Source organism: Episyrphus balteatus, chromosome 3 (genome assembly GCF_945859705.1).
Source record: "Episyrphus balteatus chromosome 3, idEpiBalt1.1, whole genome shotgun sequence".
NCBI lineage: Eukaryota > Metazoa > Arthropoda > Insecta > Diptera > Syrphidae > Episyrphus > Episyrphus balteatus.
The window spans coordinates 91,382,760-91,402,925 of NC_079136.1; the positions used below are offsets into that span (position 1 = coordinate 91,382,760).

At 30.8% G+C, this 20,166-nt stretch overlaps 2 protein-coding genes across 3 annotated transcripts in view; both read left to right on the top strand.

Moving 5' to 3' along the window:
* LOC129917201 (protein tipE) overlaps positions 1–20,166 on the top strand; it is a 116,322-nt gene that overhangs the window by 64,789 nt on the left and 31,367 nt on the right. The window contains exon 2 of one of the 2 annotated variants that reach the window (XM_055997599.1): positions 957–1,071. The exons of the other annotated variant lie outside the window; for it this stretch is intronic. Coding sequence (XP_055853574.1) covers positions 957–960 — 4 coding nt within the window. The 3' untranslated portion in view covers positions 961–1,071. Of the gene's footprint in view, positions 1–956; positions 1,072–20,166 lie in introns of those variants that run through there. 2 annotated transcript variants of the gene reach the window in all.
* LOC129917203 (GTP:AMP phosphotransferase AK3, mitochondrial) lies at positions 13,347–14,493 on the top strand. Its single transcript, XM_055997600.1, has one exon. The coding sequence runs from the start codon at positions 13,627–13,629 to the stop codon at positions 14,293–14,295; it is 669 nt and encodes a 222-aa protein (XP_055853575.1). The 5' UTR covers positions 13,347–13,626; the 3' UTR covers positions 14,296–14,493.

Below are 20,166 nucleotides of genomic sequence, written 5' to 3' on the forward strand. Positions count from 1 at the left end.
ACAGACTGACAGACTGACAGACTGACAGACTGACAGACTGACAGACTGACAGACAGACGGACAGACGGACAGACGGACTTCCGGGACCCACTTTTTTGGCATTGTCTATCATCGTAATGTCATGGAAAAATGTTATCTCAACTTTTTTTTTTTGTACGAATGCATAACTTGATATATAGTAGGTACCTATATCGCAAGTAAAAATTGGTTGAAATCGGCTCTATCATTTACGAGAAATGAAAGGCAGGTAGCGTTAATAAGGGTACAAGGAATATTTTTCTTATTGAAAAAGTTGGCTCTTCTGTGTAATACTACACACAAAAATTTAATCAAAATCCTTAAAGTCTTCTTTGAAAAAAAAATGAACTTTTCTATTTGAGTTTTTATTTACCTACGTAAGTTTTGGTAACAAAAAAAACACACTTTTTCGGCATTCTCCATTTTTCGATTTTTTTTTTTTTGATTCTGTACTAAAATTCATTTTTCGACAAAAAAAATCTTAATTTTACTAGTTTTTCTTTACAATTAATTCTTATTTTCCTTTTAACTCATTTCCTCTTCTACTGGTATATTCGAGGATTATGAAACCACAAATTTCATTATATAAAACAGCATTTATCTATAGAATTTTGCTCGAAAATAAAAATGAAATTAAATAAAAACAAAAACCCTCAATGAACCGCTTGTAAAAAAAAAAAAACATAGAACGTTATATACAAATTTCACACTAATTTAAGGCATTATTGTTGGTATGGATTAAAATAAAATTTTTTTTTAATAAATTACAAAATCAAATGCAAAAAAACTTACTCTCATTACAAAATTATTTTCTTCCAATTAAAAATAAAGATTTAATTGAGATCGATTTAAGCTATGAACTATTTTTACAATATTCATAAATGTACATTACATACATACATATAAAATAACCCATGATTTTTTTTTACTTTTTTCAGGTGAGTAAACATTTTGAAGGCTGAAATTGTTACATAAATTACTGGTGCACAAATGAAGGCTGAATTGGAAAATGTGTTTTTTTTTTACAAAATTTATAGAAAAATTCACATACCTATGTAAGTAAAATGTTAGTAGAGACAAAACATTTATTGCGTAATTGTGAACTATTAAACAATCTGGGAAAATCAAATCAATATTTCCAAACTTTTGTATTGTTAATTTATTATAAGCGTTAATACGCATAAATGTGTATATGTATACAAATTAAATTGGGGTTAAAACAATTAAATTGTGGGACATTTTTTTTAACATATTAACATTTGATTGAATCGTAATCAATTTGAACTTTTCAACTGACAGTTGCATATGAAAATTATTATTATTTATAAAACGATTCGTCCTCCATACTCTAATCTGTCTCTTTAGATCTGATTGATAAAAGGTCTTGAGCTTTAATCAATGTATTGAAATTCGAACTGACCTAATTTGCGAAATTATCTCATTTGGGGACTAGACTATAAGTTTCTAATACACAGAGAAAAATATCCCACATAAAATGGAACAAAAACAATAAGATTTCTCTATAGTTTTCATCCAAGAAGGATTTTCCTTATTGTTTTAAAATCTGCCCTTGTAGGGTTTTGAAAAGAAAAAAAAACACGACCAGGTCGGGAATCGAACTGGAGACTTCAAATCATTAGTCGCCCACCTTAACACCTGAACCACCCTGCTATATAAATATTTAGCGCGATTTTTGTTCTAGTGCCAAGTTGCAAACAAAATGAACTTTTCACTCGAATTTTAATAAGATTTTCTCTATAAAAATAATAAGAAATCCTTATAAAAAAAAACAACTTTGTCCCACATTTCAATAAAATGAAGACAAATAAAAAATGAAGAATGTACTTGCTCTTGCAGTTTAAAGCACTTTTATGTTTGTTTACTTGTAGATTTTAAATGCTGGCTCTATTTAAATTTAAAAAAAAAATGATGTTGGGGAAGAGCCGACATTTACGGCAACATTTTGCAAAATGAAAAAAAAAAAATTATTTGAATTTTTTGAAAAAAAAAATAATAAAAAAGCAGTTTTATTGCAATCGCTTTGAATATAACGTCTGCAAAGTTTAATCAAAATCGTTGGAGCCGTTTTCGAGATATTTGGTATAAATTGAAAAATTTGTATATGGGAGACCTAATCTTACTAAGCGAGATACAAAAAAAAAAAACAAAAAAATACAACTTTCAGAATTCCATAAAAATCATCTGTTCCAAATTTGAACAAGATCCGTCCACCCGTTAAGGCTGTGGAAATGTGTATAGATGGACTCACAGACGGACGGAAAGAATTGCGAGACCCACTTTTTCGGAGTTCTCCATCATCGTAATGTTGGTTTTGATTAAAAACTCAATTTTTTTTCGACATGAAACCAGTATAGAGCAATTTCCTTCATACTATTAAAAATTTAAAAAAAAATTTAAAAAAATCTACAAGTACCTAGGTAACTACACTGAGTCCAAAAATTCTCCGTACATTAGAAATATTTTTTTTATTTTCTGAATAAATTTTAAGTTTGAAAGTATATCGATTTTTATACTTTAATAAAATAAAGTCCTTGTTTATTTCATCATTTTTAATGAAAATCAAATATTATTTTATTATACATAAAAAAAACCTGAAATCAATTCACGACATAAAAGTCTTAAAAATACATCAAAAACATCTCTGCCCGGTTATGGATATTCTTAAACCATTTTTGTTTAGTTGTTTTTATCTATAAAAAAAACCTTCATACTTTTAAAAGACAATTAGACAAGAAGATTAGACAAAATGTGTGCTGCAAATGTTATAAATATTGGAATTAAAGAATCAATGATGTCAAAATAAACGTGTGTTTGTTTGACTTGGAATGTGAAATTACTACCGGATTTCAGCTTTAAGGTGATGATTTAAGGTTTCCTTCAATATGTTCTAGTACAATACATACACGAATTTATTTATTTTCAATCAATGAAAAACAGATTTCCAACTCAGTTAGAGGTCATACTTTGCCTTGCGCCGTTCGAAAAAAAAAATCATCATCATCTCATCATCAATCCTAACTGATCGACACCGGGTGAAAAATTATTAAATTTCTTTCTGCTTAACTTCTTGTAACCCAACATCGTAAATTTTAAAATTAATAATGTCAATCGAAAGGGCTTTAGCTATAATAAAACACGTATTTCTTAAAAATTCAATAAATTCATTATTTGCTTAGTTATTTCGAAATTTACGCAGTAAAAAAAAAGTTTAAATAATTTATTTTTGTATATAAATGCAAAAATTCAAACAAAAAGCTATCTAATATTTATTTTTAAGCGCATTCCTAAAATCCAAAAATAAAACCCCGTTAGTTTATGCACGAAAATTTTTTTTTTTGAATTTCGTAGTTTTTATATAAATTTGCTTGTTTTCCAAAAAAGCCAAACTTTCAACATTAACTGCCAATTTAAAACTATTGGTGCTATTTATTAGAAATATGGCGCATTATTTCAATAAAGCAATTCTTAAAGATTGTGTAAGAAGCTTTAAAAGAATAAAAATATGTTTTTTACAGCTTTTGGGCGATCTTTTTCGGTTTGTTACAGAAATGTCCCATGTGACATTACTACAAGGGGTTAATATAAAATTTAGCCCGCTGTACGGAGACTTTTTGGACTCAGTATGTGTGAGTTGAGCTCAAATCTAGGAAACGTTTATAGGGAGCAAAATACAAACAAGACCTTGTGCGGTTTCCCAAACTAGTAGTTTGGACTTTTGAAAACAATTTTCGAATTGAAAAACAAAATATCCCCCTCAGCCCTCACTCACCTTCGTTGCTCAGCTTAGAGTAGGTATATTCAGAAATGCCAAACCTAGGTTCAGAGTTTGGTCACTTAAACTTGATTTCGGTGTCGCCGTTTTTTTTTTTTTTGTCATTGGCCGTTTTTGGGGCTTCAGTCTAGGTATAGGGTTGTCATACGTCCGGGTTTTTATATTTTATTTTTTTTTTTTATACTGAAAAATGCATTAAAAATTATTACCTGGATTTTTCACCTTGATTACTAATAACATCCAAGTATATCTGGCAACTCTAGCCTAGGATAATGTATTAAAGAAATATAAGTTATGGATTTTTTAAAGATCTCAATAAAGTCTCGTGAAAAATAAACAAAAACGCCGCACAGTGTGTCGTCCCCTTATGATAAATCACTTTTTTTTTTGTTAAAAATTAATATTTTTGCTATTAAAATATAATTTAGAAGTGTCAACTCATATGAAAACATATTAATCTTACAAAATAATCCAGGTTATGTATTCAAAATAAGCTCCGAAACATGAGTACCTCGGAAATCGAAAATATTTTGAGGAATTTATGGGAATCTTTGAGAGTACCTATATATTTCACGTTTGGTAATTGTTTGAAAAATTTTGTTAATGTTATTTTGTTTATTTGAGTGTTGTTGTAAAACGTATCACAAAAAAAAAATTAAATTTATAAAATTATATATGAGTTATTAAAATTTCTTTGATAAATGGCCAAAAAAAAAAAATTTAATTTTTAAACTTAATTTAAAAAAATACTTATTAAATCATATCGATAATTTTTTTATATTATTTTGCCATAGGCCTATACTTAATATTGGCAAAGTTTGGTCTGCTTCTGTTTGCGATTACCAGAGACATTCACATTTATGTGCTACGAGTCAAGTACTCAAAATAATTTATTTTTTGAGAAACATCTTCAAGGGGATCACAAAAATGAAAAAATCGATGTTTTTAATAATTTTTAGCCATACACAAGTAACAAAAAGCTGTTTATGTAATTAAAAATATTTTAAATATTGTTTTCAACAAGAAAAAAATTATATTTTTCTGCATACTAGATTTTTAATATAATTACTTGACCTGGCCACGCTCTACTGTGTATTATAGCGTATTTACCAACCTCGCCGATATAAGAATTTACGAAAATGCAAATAAAACGTTATTTCAAAATTTGAAAGCGATTGACAAAAAACAATTCGAGATTTGCTATGAAAATAAACATACGATTTTTTTGTATAGAGAAGATAAACAAAATAAGTTGACTTCAACTTAAGATTTCTCAAGGTAGAAAAAAGATATTGAAAAGATTTAAACGGGCTTTAAAAGAAAACATTTAGTTCTTTTAGAAACTGTCACAAATTTATTTAAAATAAATCAACACGTTCAAGAACATAACCTCAAAAACTGTTAAAAAACGACATTTCAGATTTTCTAACGGGAATATTTCAAAAACGTGATATGATAGAATTTTTCTGAGTTCGGATTCGAGTTCAGCACACCAAAAACCTTACGAAAGGTATATTTTTGTTTATATATAAAAAAGAGTGTGTGTACACATGTACACGCGACTGAAGTTATACTTCTCATTCAGTATATGTAAATGAATTTCATTTGATATTTTTAACTTCTATTATTAAATTTATTAATCCACAATTCGTTTTTTTACATTTTTATCAAGTGAACAATAAATTAATTCTTTCATCCTCCTTGCGTCTATGTAGTTTTCAATTTATTCTGTGAAATTTATTTCACAGAATATTTTTATAAATAAGACAGATAATTTTTCGTGATCTTTTTCTTGGTTTTTTTTAATAGTAAATATATTTCTATTTTTTTAGTAAAATATTTCTTTTTTTATCATAAAAAAAATTCCGGTACAATCCGGTTTTTCGATTTTTTTCAAAATTCCGAGAAAATCGCGTTTGAAAGTTGGGGTAAAATTTTTTTTCGAAAAATCCCCGAATCTTTGAACGCTCCTGGAAGCTAAACCGCTTGAGACCAATTTTTAGGAGTGATGCCAAATGATAGCTTGTGTCATGGGCCTACGCTTTGCACATTTTCAGATTTTTAAAAAATCGCCTTCCATGTTAAACCGCCACATCATGCCTATTTTTTCAGAATCGTGCCTATTTTTTTTTTTCTTTTAAGTTCTCCCGGTTTGAGAACGCGTGGACCTACAGGGATGGGAGTTGTACCCAAATGTAGGTTAGAGTCCCCGCTACCTTTTGGCATCAAAAATTTTATTTTCATTTTCTTCAAAATTCCGCGATATAGGCGTTGGAAGTTGGGGGCGCGAAAAAACTTCTGGGAGCTGAACGCTTTGATCTAGAGACAGGGGAGTGGTGCCATATGAAAGCTTATATTCTCAGCTAGCCGATAGTGGTATAATCCGGTTTTTCGATTTTTTTCCGCCACATCATGCCTATTTTTTCAGAATCGTGCCTATTTATTTTTTACTTTTAAGTTCTCCCGGTTTGAGAACGCGTGGACCTACAGGGATGGGAGTTGTACCCAAATGTAGGTTTGAGTCCCCGCTACCTTTTGGCATCAAAATTTTTTTTTTTTCATTTTCCTCAAAATTCCGAGATATAGGCGTTGGAAGTTGGGGCGCTCACTTTCAGCTCAGCTCAAAGGTTATATTCTCAGCTACCCGATAGTGGTATAATCCGGTTTTTCGATTTTTTTCAAAATTCCGAGAAAATCGCGTTTGAAAGTTGGGGTAAAATTTTGTTTCGAAAAATCCCCGTATCTTTGAACGCTCCTGGAAGCTAAACCGCTTGAGAGGAATTTTTGGGAGTTATGCTAACTGATAGCTTGTGTCATGGGCCTACGCTTTGCACATTTTCAGATTTTTAAAAAATCGCCTTCCATGCTAAACCCCCACATCATGCCTATTTTTTCAGAATCGTGCCTATTTATTTTTTACTTTTAAGTTCTCCCGGTTTGAGAACGCGTGGACCTACAGGGATGGGAGTTGTACCCAAATGTAGGTTAGAGTCCCCGCTACCTTTTGGCATCAAAATTTTTTTTTTCATTTTCCTCAAAATTCCGAGATATAGGCGTTGGAAGTTGGGGCGCTCACTTTCAGCTCAGCTCAAATGAGCTAAGCTATGGTACCTAGCTCAAATTTGAGCTGAGCTGTGAGCTGAGCTGAAATGTGAGCTTTTTGCAACCCTGGCAACTTGCCACATGGAAATTACCACATGCAACTTGCCACATGCAACTTGCCACATGTAACTTGCCACATGCAACTTGCCACATGCAACTTGCCACACGCAACTTGCCACATGAAACATGTTACTTGCAACGTGTTGTGTGTTTTATGTTTGCCGTACTGCGGCGTACTGCATTTTTAAATACTAAAGTACTGCCTACTCTAAAGGTGAAACGACAGCCCTGCTACCCAGGGTGATCGCGTCATAATCCTTTTGACATTCTTGTCAAAAAGTAAATTTTCATACTCACCCTCCCATAAGAAGTATAACTTCAAAAAAAAATTAATTTTGCTCACAAGTGGCTTCTTCAATAAATGTTAATTTCATAAATTATACTAAAAAAAAAGTAATAGGTTGTTTAATTTGTTAATTTGTATTTTTTTTTTCTATTCCTGCCATAAAAACACAAAAAAAGATATTAAAACTCCAAAAACTTAGCTGCAAGTATTTATGATAAACTTTTGTATGGGCTCGACACACTGTGCGCCGCCTGTAAAAATGTATAATCTAGGGATGTTGCGAATATTCGCATCCGCAAATGCGGAACTTCCACATGATTTGGGACATCCGCACCCGCCTCCGCATCCGCAATAATCAATGCGGGTTTTCATGCGGATACGGATGCAAAGAAGATGCGACAAGAAAGAAGTTGGGTGGAGCCAGCGAATGGCGCGTAATAGTGGGAGTCACACCGAGTAATACGTCTGTTACTGATTTTATTTAGGCAAATAAATTGCACGACTGGGGTCGCACGTACTTGCTCTTATGCTTAAAGTAACTATAATGTTAAAGCTTTTTATACAAGAAATTTAAAATTTGATATTTTGAAGAAATTTCATAAGTAGTATAAAAAAATTAAATCTGTTTTATTAATTAATAAAACTCCGTTTTAAATTATCTTAAAAAAAAAAATAAATATGCCATTTTATTTCTTGTATAAAAAGGTATTTTTAGAAAAAAAATTTCGAAAATTGTAGGAGCCGTTTTTTAAAAAACTAATTTTTTATGTATAAAAATTTTTTAACATTTTTCAAAAAAAAGTTGGTATGCCATTGTGAAGAAATAATTAATTTACACATAAAAACTAAATTCCAAAATTTTTTATTGATCCGTTTTCAAAAAATTGATTTTTCAAAAAAAAATTTTGAAATATTTTTTAAAAAACCAAAAATGCGTTTTTTGAAAATTTTCTAAAATTTTAATTTTATCTTTACTTACACACTTTTGTATAAAAATTTTCATTTAAATCGGGTAAATGTTGTACGAGATATTCAGAAACGAAAAAAACCGTTCTATGACAGGTACCGTTAATAACGGTACAAAAAATATTTTTTTTATTTAAAAAGTTGGCTCTTATGTGTATTACTACACACAAAAATTTTAATCAAAATCGTTAGAGCCGTTTTTGAAAAAAATTAACTTTTCTATTTCCGTTATATGGCAGGTACCGTTAGTTTTGGTCATAAAAAAAAAATTTCAATTTCCCCTCTAGGGAATCACCAAAAACTGCTAACTACCAAGTTTGAAGAAAATCACTTCACTCGTTTAGGCTGCAGCTCCAGATAGAGACAGACACACAGACAGACAGACAGACAGACAGACAGAATTGCCGGACCCACTTTTTTGGCATTCTCTATCATCGTAATGTCATGTAAAATTGTTATCTCGAGTTCGATTTTTTTTACGAATCATAAACTTGCCCTATAGTACCTATATCGCAAGTAAAAACAGAAAAAATGCAAAAGTCTTAAAAATATAGTCCGTTTTCACTAGAGCCTTAAGTCGAATTTCAAATTGTATAGGAAATTTTTAGAATTTGGAATTCGAACTGACCTAATTTGCGAAATTATGAAATTTGGGGTGAAAACAGGCTATTAATAAAAATCTTTCTTTCCGGACAAAAAAAAAAGTGCCAGTAAGGAACTTAACGACAATTTCTATCACTCCAGAATCCAGTCTTCCTATGAAACAATTATTTAGTAGTGGGGCTTAGTTAACCAACCTCTGTGTAACCGACTCGATGCAGAGAAGGTGGCGGTATTACTTTTTATTAAGTCTAATGCACCTATTTTTAATTTCTCTCATTAAATACAAATAAAATAAATTGCACGACTGGGGTCGCACGTACTTGCTCTTATGCTTAAAGTAACTATAATGTTAAAGCTTTTTATTCAAGAAATTTAAAATTCGATATTTTGAAGAAATTTCATAAGTAGTATAAAAAAATTAAATCTGTTTTTATAATTAATAAAACTCCGTTTTAAAATATTTAAAAAAAAAAAAAAAACAAATATGCCATTTTATTTCTCGTATAAAAAGGTATTTTTAGAAAAAAAATTTTGAAAATTGTAGGAGCCGTTTTTTAAAAAAATAATTTTTTATATATAAAATTTTTTTAACATTTTTCAAAAAAAAAGTTGGTATGCCATTTTGAAGAAATAATTAATTTACATATAAAAACTAAATTTCAAAATTTTTCATTGATCCGTTTTCAAAAAATTGATTTTTCAAAAAAAAATTTTGAAATATTTTTTAAAAAACCAAAAATGCGTTTTTTTTAAATTTTCTAAAATTTTAATATTATCTTTACTTACACACTTTTGTATAAAAATTTTCATTTAAATCGGGTTAATTTTGTACGAGATATTCAGAAACGAAAAAAACCGTTCTATGACAGGTACCGTTAATAACGGTACAAAAAATATTTTTTTTATTTAAAAAGTTGGCCCTTATGTGTAGTATTACACACAAAAATTTTAATCAAAATCGTTAGAGCCGTTTTTGAAAAAAATTAACTTTTCTATTTCCGTTATATGGCAGGTACCGTTAGTTTTGGTCATAAAAAAAAAATTTCAATTTCCCCTCTAGGGAATCACCAAAAACTGCTAACTACCAAGTTTGAAGAAAATCACTTCACTCGTTTAGGCTGCAGCTCTAGATAGAGACAGACGGACAGACAGACAGACAGACAGACAGACAGAATTGCCGGACCCACTTTTTTGGCATTCTCCATCATCGTAATGTCATGTAAAATTGTTATCTCGAGTTCGATTTTTTTTTACGAATCCTAAACTTGCCCTATAGTACCTATATCGCAAGTAAAAAGTTAAATTAATTAATTTATATTAATTTTGTATGAAATATCTTAAACATCCGCATCCGCATCTGCAGATGTTAACTTTAAAAATCCGCACCCGCATCCGCATCCGCGGATGTGAAAAAATCCACATCCGCAACATCCCTAGTATAATCATCAATTTGCTCCCCAAAAATAGCAATTATATTAATATGTATTTGACTATTCGAAAATTATATCAAATTCTTCCAAATTATTTTTGTCAAAAAAACAATGCAATCTTCGCCATTAAGAACACACATGTGTATGTATACGTAAACAAAAAACAGCTTTCCAGAGTGAAATTATAGTATAAATAAATTTCTATGTTAATTTAAATTTTTATGAAAACAACAATCCTTGAATAAAAATTAAAAATAATTGTTTCTTAGTTTTTTTTTCCTGTCTACACCATCACAATCTCATTTCATTCTCTCTAGATGAATAGAAAACGTCATAACAAAAATACATATATTTCTGTTAACATAGCTATACAGTCAGTTTTCTGTATATGCTATTGCACATAAATACATATACATAATGCACATGCACAATATGAATTCAAAAAGTTCATTGCGAGGGTTGCATCACTTCAATAGCAAACAAAAACAAAATACAAAACAAAAACAAAAAAACTTTTCTATCCTTACTCTCCAATTTCCACACCACTTGCTATAAAAGCTCTTTTCAAACAAAATATGATAAGACTTTAACTCTCAGATACACTATACAGAAAACGTATGTACATAAAAAATGTAAATGTATTTACATAAAATTGTTTTTGTTTTTCTTTTTTTTTTCTTGAAACCACAGAGCTAAATCGTGCCCGACCAACAGCAACATAGCATAATGCCCAAGCCCTCTATCAACAGACATGCAGTGGCAGCACTCGTCTTGCTTTTCAATTACCCCAATCCAATTGTGTTACTTTTAAACGTCATAGTCCATTTTTTGTTTTGTTTTTGTGACGTACTCGTAGATATACTTAAAACCAGGGGTGTATTTCATTTTAAAACAAAATGTTCATAACTTTTCAACAGAAATTTTTAATAGAAACTTTTGTGGTATAGTTTGCTAAAGTTAATGTTAATTGGGCTAAGGAAAAAAGATCTTAAAGTGTTTCCAAACTTAAAAGACTGGCTTATTTTATGTAAGAGTTGATTTAATAAATAAACATTTAACATTAGTATTTTAATTTCTTACTTCGGGTCACAGAATAATTTTCTTTCAATATTTTGGTTGAACAAACAAATTTTCCTTCTACCTACACCAAAAATACTGCCAAATTTAATGTCTATAACGTCGCACTTTTTCATTATCTAGTTGAAACTGGAAAATACAAAAAATAATAAGTTTCTTCGATGTCGAACAGGGGCGCACTAAGTTGCACTAAACCACTAAGGCGCTTTGGACTCGACATTTTTAAGATAGAAGAGGTTTTCGTCTTAAATCTGATAACTCTATCAAAAATATCTTATTTTTTAGTTGAAAAATAGTATTTTTAGTGTGTTTTAAGCATTTGTGTAGGGTTGCCGAGTTCTTGTCTGTATTTAAAAAGTGGTATCCGACATTTTTAAGATGAAAAGTTGTCTCACCTAAAATCTGATGCATGATTAAGTCTTTAGCTCTATCAAATATCATACATTTTGGTTGTAAAATAGTGTTTCTTAGCATTTGCGTAGGGTTGCCAAGTACTTTTTCGTATTTTAGGGGTGAAAATCGGCATTTTTAAGACAGAAAAGAGTCTCACCTTAAATCTGGAGTATTTTTAACCTTTAATTCTCAAATATCATACTTTTTGGTTAAAAAAAAAATTATTTTTAGTGTTTCTAAGAATTTATGTAGGGTTGCCGAGTAGGTAGGTACTTTTTCGTATTTAAAAGGTGGTACCCAAAATTTTAACGATAGGAAGGGTCCCATCTAAAATCTGATTTGTGTTTAGCCTTTAACTCTATCAAATATCATATATTTTGGATGAAAAACTAATATTTTTAGTGTTTCTTAGAAATTGCGTAGGGTTGCCGAATACTTGTCCGTACTTTAGAGTTGGCACCTGACTTTTCAAATATAGTGTCAGCTAGAGTTTGGTATATAGTTTAAGTGTATGAAATATTGTACTCTTTTATGCAAAGAAGATTTTTTGAGTATTTTTTTCAATAAATAGGGTTGCCATATTTCTTGACCAAATTTTGAACCAAATTCCAGTTTGCGTCTTCTGATTTGGACTTAAAAAAAAGCAACATATTACGGAAAATATATATTTTTGACTAAACATCAAAAAGAACTTATTTGAAAATTAGTTTTTGGGAATTTATAGCGAAAATAGTGATGAGTGTAGCTCAAAAACTAGACGTGATAGAATAAATCTGTAAACAGTTTTGAATTCAGCACACTCAATTAAAATCACCTTACAAAGTTCTTGCTCCCGACTTTTTTTTATTTTTTGCTGACCAGTGTAATCAAAAACAAATTTCTTTTGATATGACAGTTAACAATTTAAATTGTTTGAAAATTAAAAACTTTTTTGTACTTTGTGCTTCGATGTATGTGTCCTTTTATTGGCATATCAATTTTTTTTTTTTTAATAATTTTGAAATTCTTTACACATAAAAACATTTTTTTTTTTTTTCAAAGCTCTTGAACGATTTTCAATTTTTTTTTTGTAATACAAGAAATCTTCTAAAGTGGTCCACTTATGCACGCTCCGGTATCACCACATACAGCATACCGATAAGTGACGTTAAAAGAAAAAATCAGATAGTTTTAATTCTACTCACTCCGCTCAGGTGCGAGTATATGAGTGCTGTATATGGGACACTTTAAATCTGCATCCCATAGATATATTGGAGTATTGGAAATATAAGAATATTGAGAATATTGAGATTGAAGGTTAAAAAAGCCTTATTAATTTTTCATGAAAAGAACAATTTTCAAAAATCGTTAAGATTTTTCATACAAAAAATGTTACACATACGCCACAGTAACCCATAAAAATAAAAAAAACATTAATTTTATCTTTTTTTCATTTCGTTCATTATTTCTAGTTGACTGACAACAAATATCTTTATAAATAATATCTTTCCCCTTATTCAATATTATTTGCAATTACAGCCCTGGAAACAAACAAGAATTTTCGCTGTATTTTCATAGTACTATAGTGTAGTCGTTTCAATTGTATATAGTTGCTCTTGCTCTCCAAGTTCCAAGTTCAGTATCATCACTTCAGCTTTTTAGTTTGCAAATAAACTTTGGCAACGACGAAAGTGCTCGCGTTGTGAGTATCTTTTTCGCGACTCTTCTTCATCCACACATCCCACACACACACTGGCCGTTAAGCTAGCGAAATCAGCTGCTAAGTTGTGTAACCACTTCCACCCTTTACCCGATCGAATTGTTGTGTTTTTCGTATTTTGTTTTATGTTTAATAAGAGAATAAAAATAAAAATATAAACAAAATTATAAAAGAAAATTAAAACAAATTCACAACAAAAATGACATCAAAAATCTTCCGAACTGTAATACTTGGCGCTCCCGCATCTGGCAAAGGCACTATCGCCAATCGCATCGTTGAGAAGTTTGGCTTCGTCCACATCTCACCGGGGGACATTCTTAGGTTGAATGTTTCGAATGGTACGGCTCTGGGCAAAAAAGCCAAAACCTACATGGATGAAGGCAAGCTGGTTCCAGATGAACTTATTATCAAGTGTGTGTCTGGGCGAATTATCGAAGCCGGCAACAGATCATGGATGCTAGATGGCTTTCCACGCACAGTTGCCCAGGCAGAACGTCTTCAAGCAACCGAACCTGTTGATGCAGTTCTTAATTTAGATGTGCCAACAGACGTGATAATCGAACGAGTCAAGGGTCGTTGGATCCATCTTCCATCAGGCCGAGTTTATAACGAGGGTTTCAATAGTCCCAAAGTACCATTCAAGGATGACGTAACTGGAGAGGATTTAGTGCAACGTCCTGACGATAAACCAGAAATAGTGCGAAAACGATTGGAGGTCTATCATGAGGCAATGAAACCGGTTCTAGAGTTCTATGAGAAATACAATCTGGTGACGAAGTTTGCTGGTCGAAAGACTGCAGAAATTTGGCCAGAAGTTGAGAAATTTCTGCTCAAGAAGACAGAAGAGGTGGTTGCGAAAAGACAGTGACGAAGTGAAAAACAATAAATAAAAAATGTTGTTCCAAAAGACAGCTCCATGGGTAACATATCGTCAAACACAGCTAGTTTGTTCGCACAGACTCATACACATTCATACTCATTCTAACACGTGCAAAATACTGTAATTACATATACAAAATGTACATCCTTAGTCAATAATAAAAAAATTGTTTTTATTTTTCTGTTACTTATTTGAATTTATTCTAATTAAATATCGCAATTGATACGTATCGAAAGTATAAGTTCGGCGGTCTTATGGCTTCCGACTTTTGCTCAGCTGATTGAATTCTATTTAGGGACAAGAATATGAATAAACTACGTCATTAAAAATTTCCCTCGCCCTTCTTCGTTTGGATGAGATGACAATTTGTATCTTTTGAGGAAGCAATGTGCGTATTCTTTTTTTTTATTATTCTCTTTCGTACTTTTAATCATCATTTCTCGGAGTGGGCAAATTAAGAGTCGACTTTGACCTTGCGACAACTACGACGACGACGGTGTTCGTGTTTTTTTTTTGTATTGTTTTGATGATAAGATAAAATAATGTGCTTTTTGGGGAGCTTTTTTTGTATCTTTTTTTTGTTTTGTTTTTGTTTTTATATTGTGGCAGTAAATTGATTACAAAAAAGCTCATTTGATACAATCAGTGAAGCGTAAGTAAACTTGTTTTTGTGTTGTTTATCTTTTTCAATATTCCACTTGTCAATTTCTGTATTTGTATGTATAGTATGAATATTTCTATTAGACCTTTGATCAAAGAATGTGAACATAGGAAGAAAGAAATAAACAACACAAACAACAACAACAAAAAAGTGGTAGATATTTTGTTATCAAACGAATTGAAAGTGAAAGAGAAATGGTGAAGAGCCCTGTGTTACCACTTGAATTAAATGTGCAAAGTTCTAGTGTTTATTTGATGATAGCTTATCTCTATACTCGTATATGTAAACAAAAATAAATCATATACATAGGTAATAAGCAGAGCGGAATAAGATTGTTTTTGTTGACTGTGCATGGATTTGGCAAAAAAGCTCTTAATAAAATATTGGAATATGTTGTAGGTACGATATCGACATATCGTTAATCTCATCTTAGAACCATATATGAATAAGCAAATTAAATTTCTTTTATGTTGTAGGTTTGTTTGATAAATATTTTAATGAAGTTTTTTTTTTATTTTGAGAATAAAACTGTGTGAAAACTTAATAAAATTATCACATTATAACTTGAAATCTAATAAGATGAAAATTATCATTCAGATTTGACGAAATTGATTAAATTTGAAAACCGACCTTTAAACTCTAATGTTAAAGCTTTTTATTGCACAAAACTAGGGAACATTTAAAATGTGATATTTTAAAGGAATTCCATATGTAGATACACATAGTCTACAAAAAATAAAATCTGTTTTTATAATTATCTAATTAAACACTGTTTTAAATGAAACCATTTCTTGAATAAAGAAAAAAATTAAGAAAAAAATATTAAGAAAAAAAATTTCGAAAATCGTACCTATAAATAATTTTTTATATAGGTATACAAAGTTGGAGTGCCGTGTTTAAGAAAACATTATTCAACACATGAAAACGAAATTTCGATTAACCCGTTTTCAAAAAATTGATTTTCAAAAAAAAAAAATTCACATATTTTTGAAAAATCCAAAAATATGTTTTTTGGAAATTTTTATTTTAACGTTTCTATATAAAAATTTTGGTTGAAATCTGCTTTGTCGTTTACAAGAAATTCATAAATCAAAAAACGGTTCTATAGCAGGTACCGTTAGGTTAACACTTATGTGTAACACTACATAAACAAAATTTTAATCAAAATCGTTAGAGTCGTTTTTGAAAAAAAAAAAAACGTTATTTCAATTTTTCCTCTAGGGAATCACCCAAAACTGTTTACTAGCAAGTTTGATGAAAATCGCTCCAGTAGTTTAGGCCGTAACTTGAGGTACCTCGTACCATCGTAATATCATTTCTGATTGTTATATCGAGTTCGATTTTTTCCGAATACTAACCTTGCCCTTTAGTATCTATATCGCTATTAAAAATGCCAAAAATTACAAAAAAAAATTCAATGTTTTCAGTTTGAAAATAAATTTTTGGATTTACAAAAAAAATATAACACGTCATTTAACCGTTGATTTGCAATATTTTGTTTGTTCAAATTAAGTCAAATATTTTACAAAATTGCCCTGCCCGGCTAAAAGAAGGAAGCTAAACCCAAGACATCCCCTCCCAAACCATTTTTTTGTGTCTTGATCCAACCTACACGCTTTAGACCTTTGGCACAATTTTGGAAAGAAACCAAATCTTAAATAAATTTGAGCTCCAATAGAAATATCAAGCTTGCTTTCTTTAATTAGGATGTATTTTTTTAAGAAATAAAAATTCGTGAGGCCGTTCTTTTAAACAACTATTATTTTAATTTTTGTTTTCAATAAAAGCTAGTATACCATATTTTAGTAAATATTGACCTAAAACAAAAATTTTAAAAATTTCATTCACCTGTTTTCACAAATTTGATACTTCAAAAAAAAAACTTTTTTTAAAAAAAAAGTCTCTCAGAATGTTTTGTTGAATTCAAATTGTAATATTTTGCGATCTAACTGCAACTTTGGAAATTTTTATACTTTTTTGAAAACTACAATAACAGGGCAACTTTTTTAAAATAATTAACCATCCACACACTGTACAAATTTTTTTTTGAGGTGTTGCTCTCAAATAAAAGTTAGAAATTGATTTTTTATAAAACTTGAAACTGTTAGTTAATTTGCAGCGAAATGGCGTATGGAATAAAAAATATTTTGATCAATAAATTGTTCCTAATTATTTGGCAATGTTCTTGTAAAAGAATTTAAAAAAAACAAAAATCAATTGTGGGCGCAGGAAGCAAAATACTGTTGCAAAGTAGGGATTTTTCGAAATTTCACAAAAATTGCATTTTATCGAAAACCGTAAGGATTTGGGATGAACAAGTTACCAAATTCTGAGAGCCCTTAAGTAGGCCTATCAGCATATTTCGTTTGATCCATTACTTTTGGGACACCCTGTATATATATAAATGCTTCTGTCCAAAAAAAATAAACTAGGCAGCTAAAAAATGGCAGGTACTTTTAGTAATGAATTAAAAAAAAAAAAATTCATCAAAAGATAGACCTTTGCAAAAAAAAGAAACACTTGAATATCTTTAACAAAACCCTTAGATCCTTTTTTGAAAAAATACTTTATATTTGGTCCTATGAAATTAATTCCAAAAATCCCTCTATACAATCTCCAAAAATTGCTACATTTCAAATTTTAAAACAGAACCTTTACCTCAAGTAAAAAGTGATAGGTTGTACTATGCAGTTTTAGATTTATTTAGATTTAATCAAAGCGTACAAATTGAAATAAACATGTACCTCCCTATTTTAAGTGATTAGGTATGCTCATTAAATCAGTTTGCAAAACAAATTTTTGTTCATTGATGTTTACATTTTATATTTTGTTATGTTTACAAAACACATTTCTTAGAAGCAACATTCATTATTATCTTAATTTTGATGATCATAAGTTTTTCAATCTCCTTAAGAACCTCATTAAAAACAACCTAAACATATATGCTATTCTAAATAAGTACAATTCAAAAGGTAATCTCTTTTGGGCTTTCTTGAATATAATATATACCTACTCGTATTTTCTGTAAATTTACGATATTATTTAAAATGTTCAATCAAGAACCGAAACCCAAACCATCAATTTGGCTCCATTCTTATCATTAGCAATGTTGTTTGCATCCTTCATTAACTTTGATTGTTTTTGCTTGCTTAAACTAAAAACCTTTTTCTCTGTAAACGATATTATCCCGAATTTCTTCTTTTTTTTTTCATGTTCTTAAATGTCCCTTTCAACAATAATGCCGATGTTGTTGTTGATTCAAAACGTACAAAAACAAAAATTCAAACCTAAAACAAAACGCGGAATATAATATAAATATGTATCTAGGCTTTCATTGACATAGACACATCTACATATATATTTTAAACGATTTAGATATACGTTTACACACACAACAGCATCCTTGAATAGTAATTTTCAATCTATATTCAAACGACGTCCATCGGTTAAATCGATGAATATGATGTGCAAACAATATGGATAAATCCCTAGCATCATCAGTTCTAATACCCATAGACCCACTTGCTTTATATAAGAATGGACAAAAATACCCTTGGACCGATACGAGAAAAACGTTTGCATTGAAGATTTTCTCATCACCATCATCATCATCAACTATACTTCTATACTATACCCCTGTCTTACGTTTTTAGTCAACGTCTCTCTCCCGAACCTCAATTTTCATCTCCAACCGGAAGTGTCATCGAAGAAGAACATTTTTGCTCAAGAGAAGTGCGTGATCCCATAATTTAAATTTTCCGATAAATTACCTTTATGTGAGTCTTACAACAACTCATTCCTTCCGACACCCCTTGTAGTGTGCCTTTTCCTGAACAAACTCAAGAGGTCAAAAGTACACAATCATCAGATAGATTGGCAAAGCAAAATGCTATGTTGCAGGAATAGATGATGAAAAGTAGTAAACTAAGCACTCTCTCAGCAGTTTGCCATATTTTTCGATTTTCGATAACATCCGTTTTGGTGGCGAATATCGGAGGGAAACTGTTATAATTCTGAAAGTTATCACCTTCTGTGCGAATGCAAATAAAACGTTCATGGAGGCAGAAAATCGCTTCGATTCGATTTGCATAGCTGTTCAACTGCAACTGTGCAATAGAGAGAGAGAGTTTCTTTCATCATTGGTATGGGAGGGATATGAGAAACCTAACCGGGAAGGGAGGGCTAACGATGCCGCAGTAGAAACAGTATCTGTATAGTGTGAGCGGATGTAGAGAAAAGAACCATCGATTGCTATTTCCTGTGGTAAATGAATTTACTGTAGAGCTTCCTGGAAACGTGAGTGCATAACCCGTAGGAATTTTTCCGAGGAATGGTCAGCATGGAAAAGAGCTACATTGCATGCATACATTGCGAGCTGCAGCAGTATGCAAGGAATAAGGTTAAGGGGCTTTATCTTTGGCGAACAGTTTGCTTTAACAGTTTAATTGAAAAGTTGGGTTACAGTTATTGGGTAGCAATGTGGTTCTATAATTGAAATATTTTGAAACTCTTATGCAGTGGAAAACTGTTTGACTTGATATGAATTCAATAAACAATGCAGTATTCACACACATTGGAGTATAAGAAGTTAAAGTGATAAAAATGTTTGATACGGTTTTCGACTGAATTCTGCAAATAAAGACTTTTTCTGAGGTAGGTATGTATATTAGTCGGGTTTGCATTTTGTATAATTTGTTGAAAAGACTGGAATTGTTGTTAACGGGCAAAGTGAAGTTTTTCTTTGCAGTTAACATGGTGATGGAGACAGGGGCGTACATTCCCTTGGGGCAAGCGGTGCTGTGCCCCGGGGCCCCCGACCGACCCCAGGGCCCACGACCGACCCCAGGGCCCCCACTGGAGACAATGCAGAGAAGGAAACTGTTAGCATGAATTGAGTTACGAAGTAACCAGGGAGACAAATTATGTCATTCAATGTAATGTATAATGCATTGGTAGCCACACAATATATGTATATTGATTTTAAAAAAAGGTTACCCCAGGGGCCCCAAAAAAAATAAACTGCTTTTTTAAAAGAAAATTTATTATTTTACCTTAGGGCCCCAAAAAATATTACTTTGAAAATCTTTGCCACCACAAATAATACATTAGGGGCCCCAAAAAAGCAAAAAAATATTATTTGAGGATCCTCAAAAGTGGTTCAAAACAATCAAATGGAAAATTAAATATAAATTCAGGGG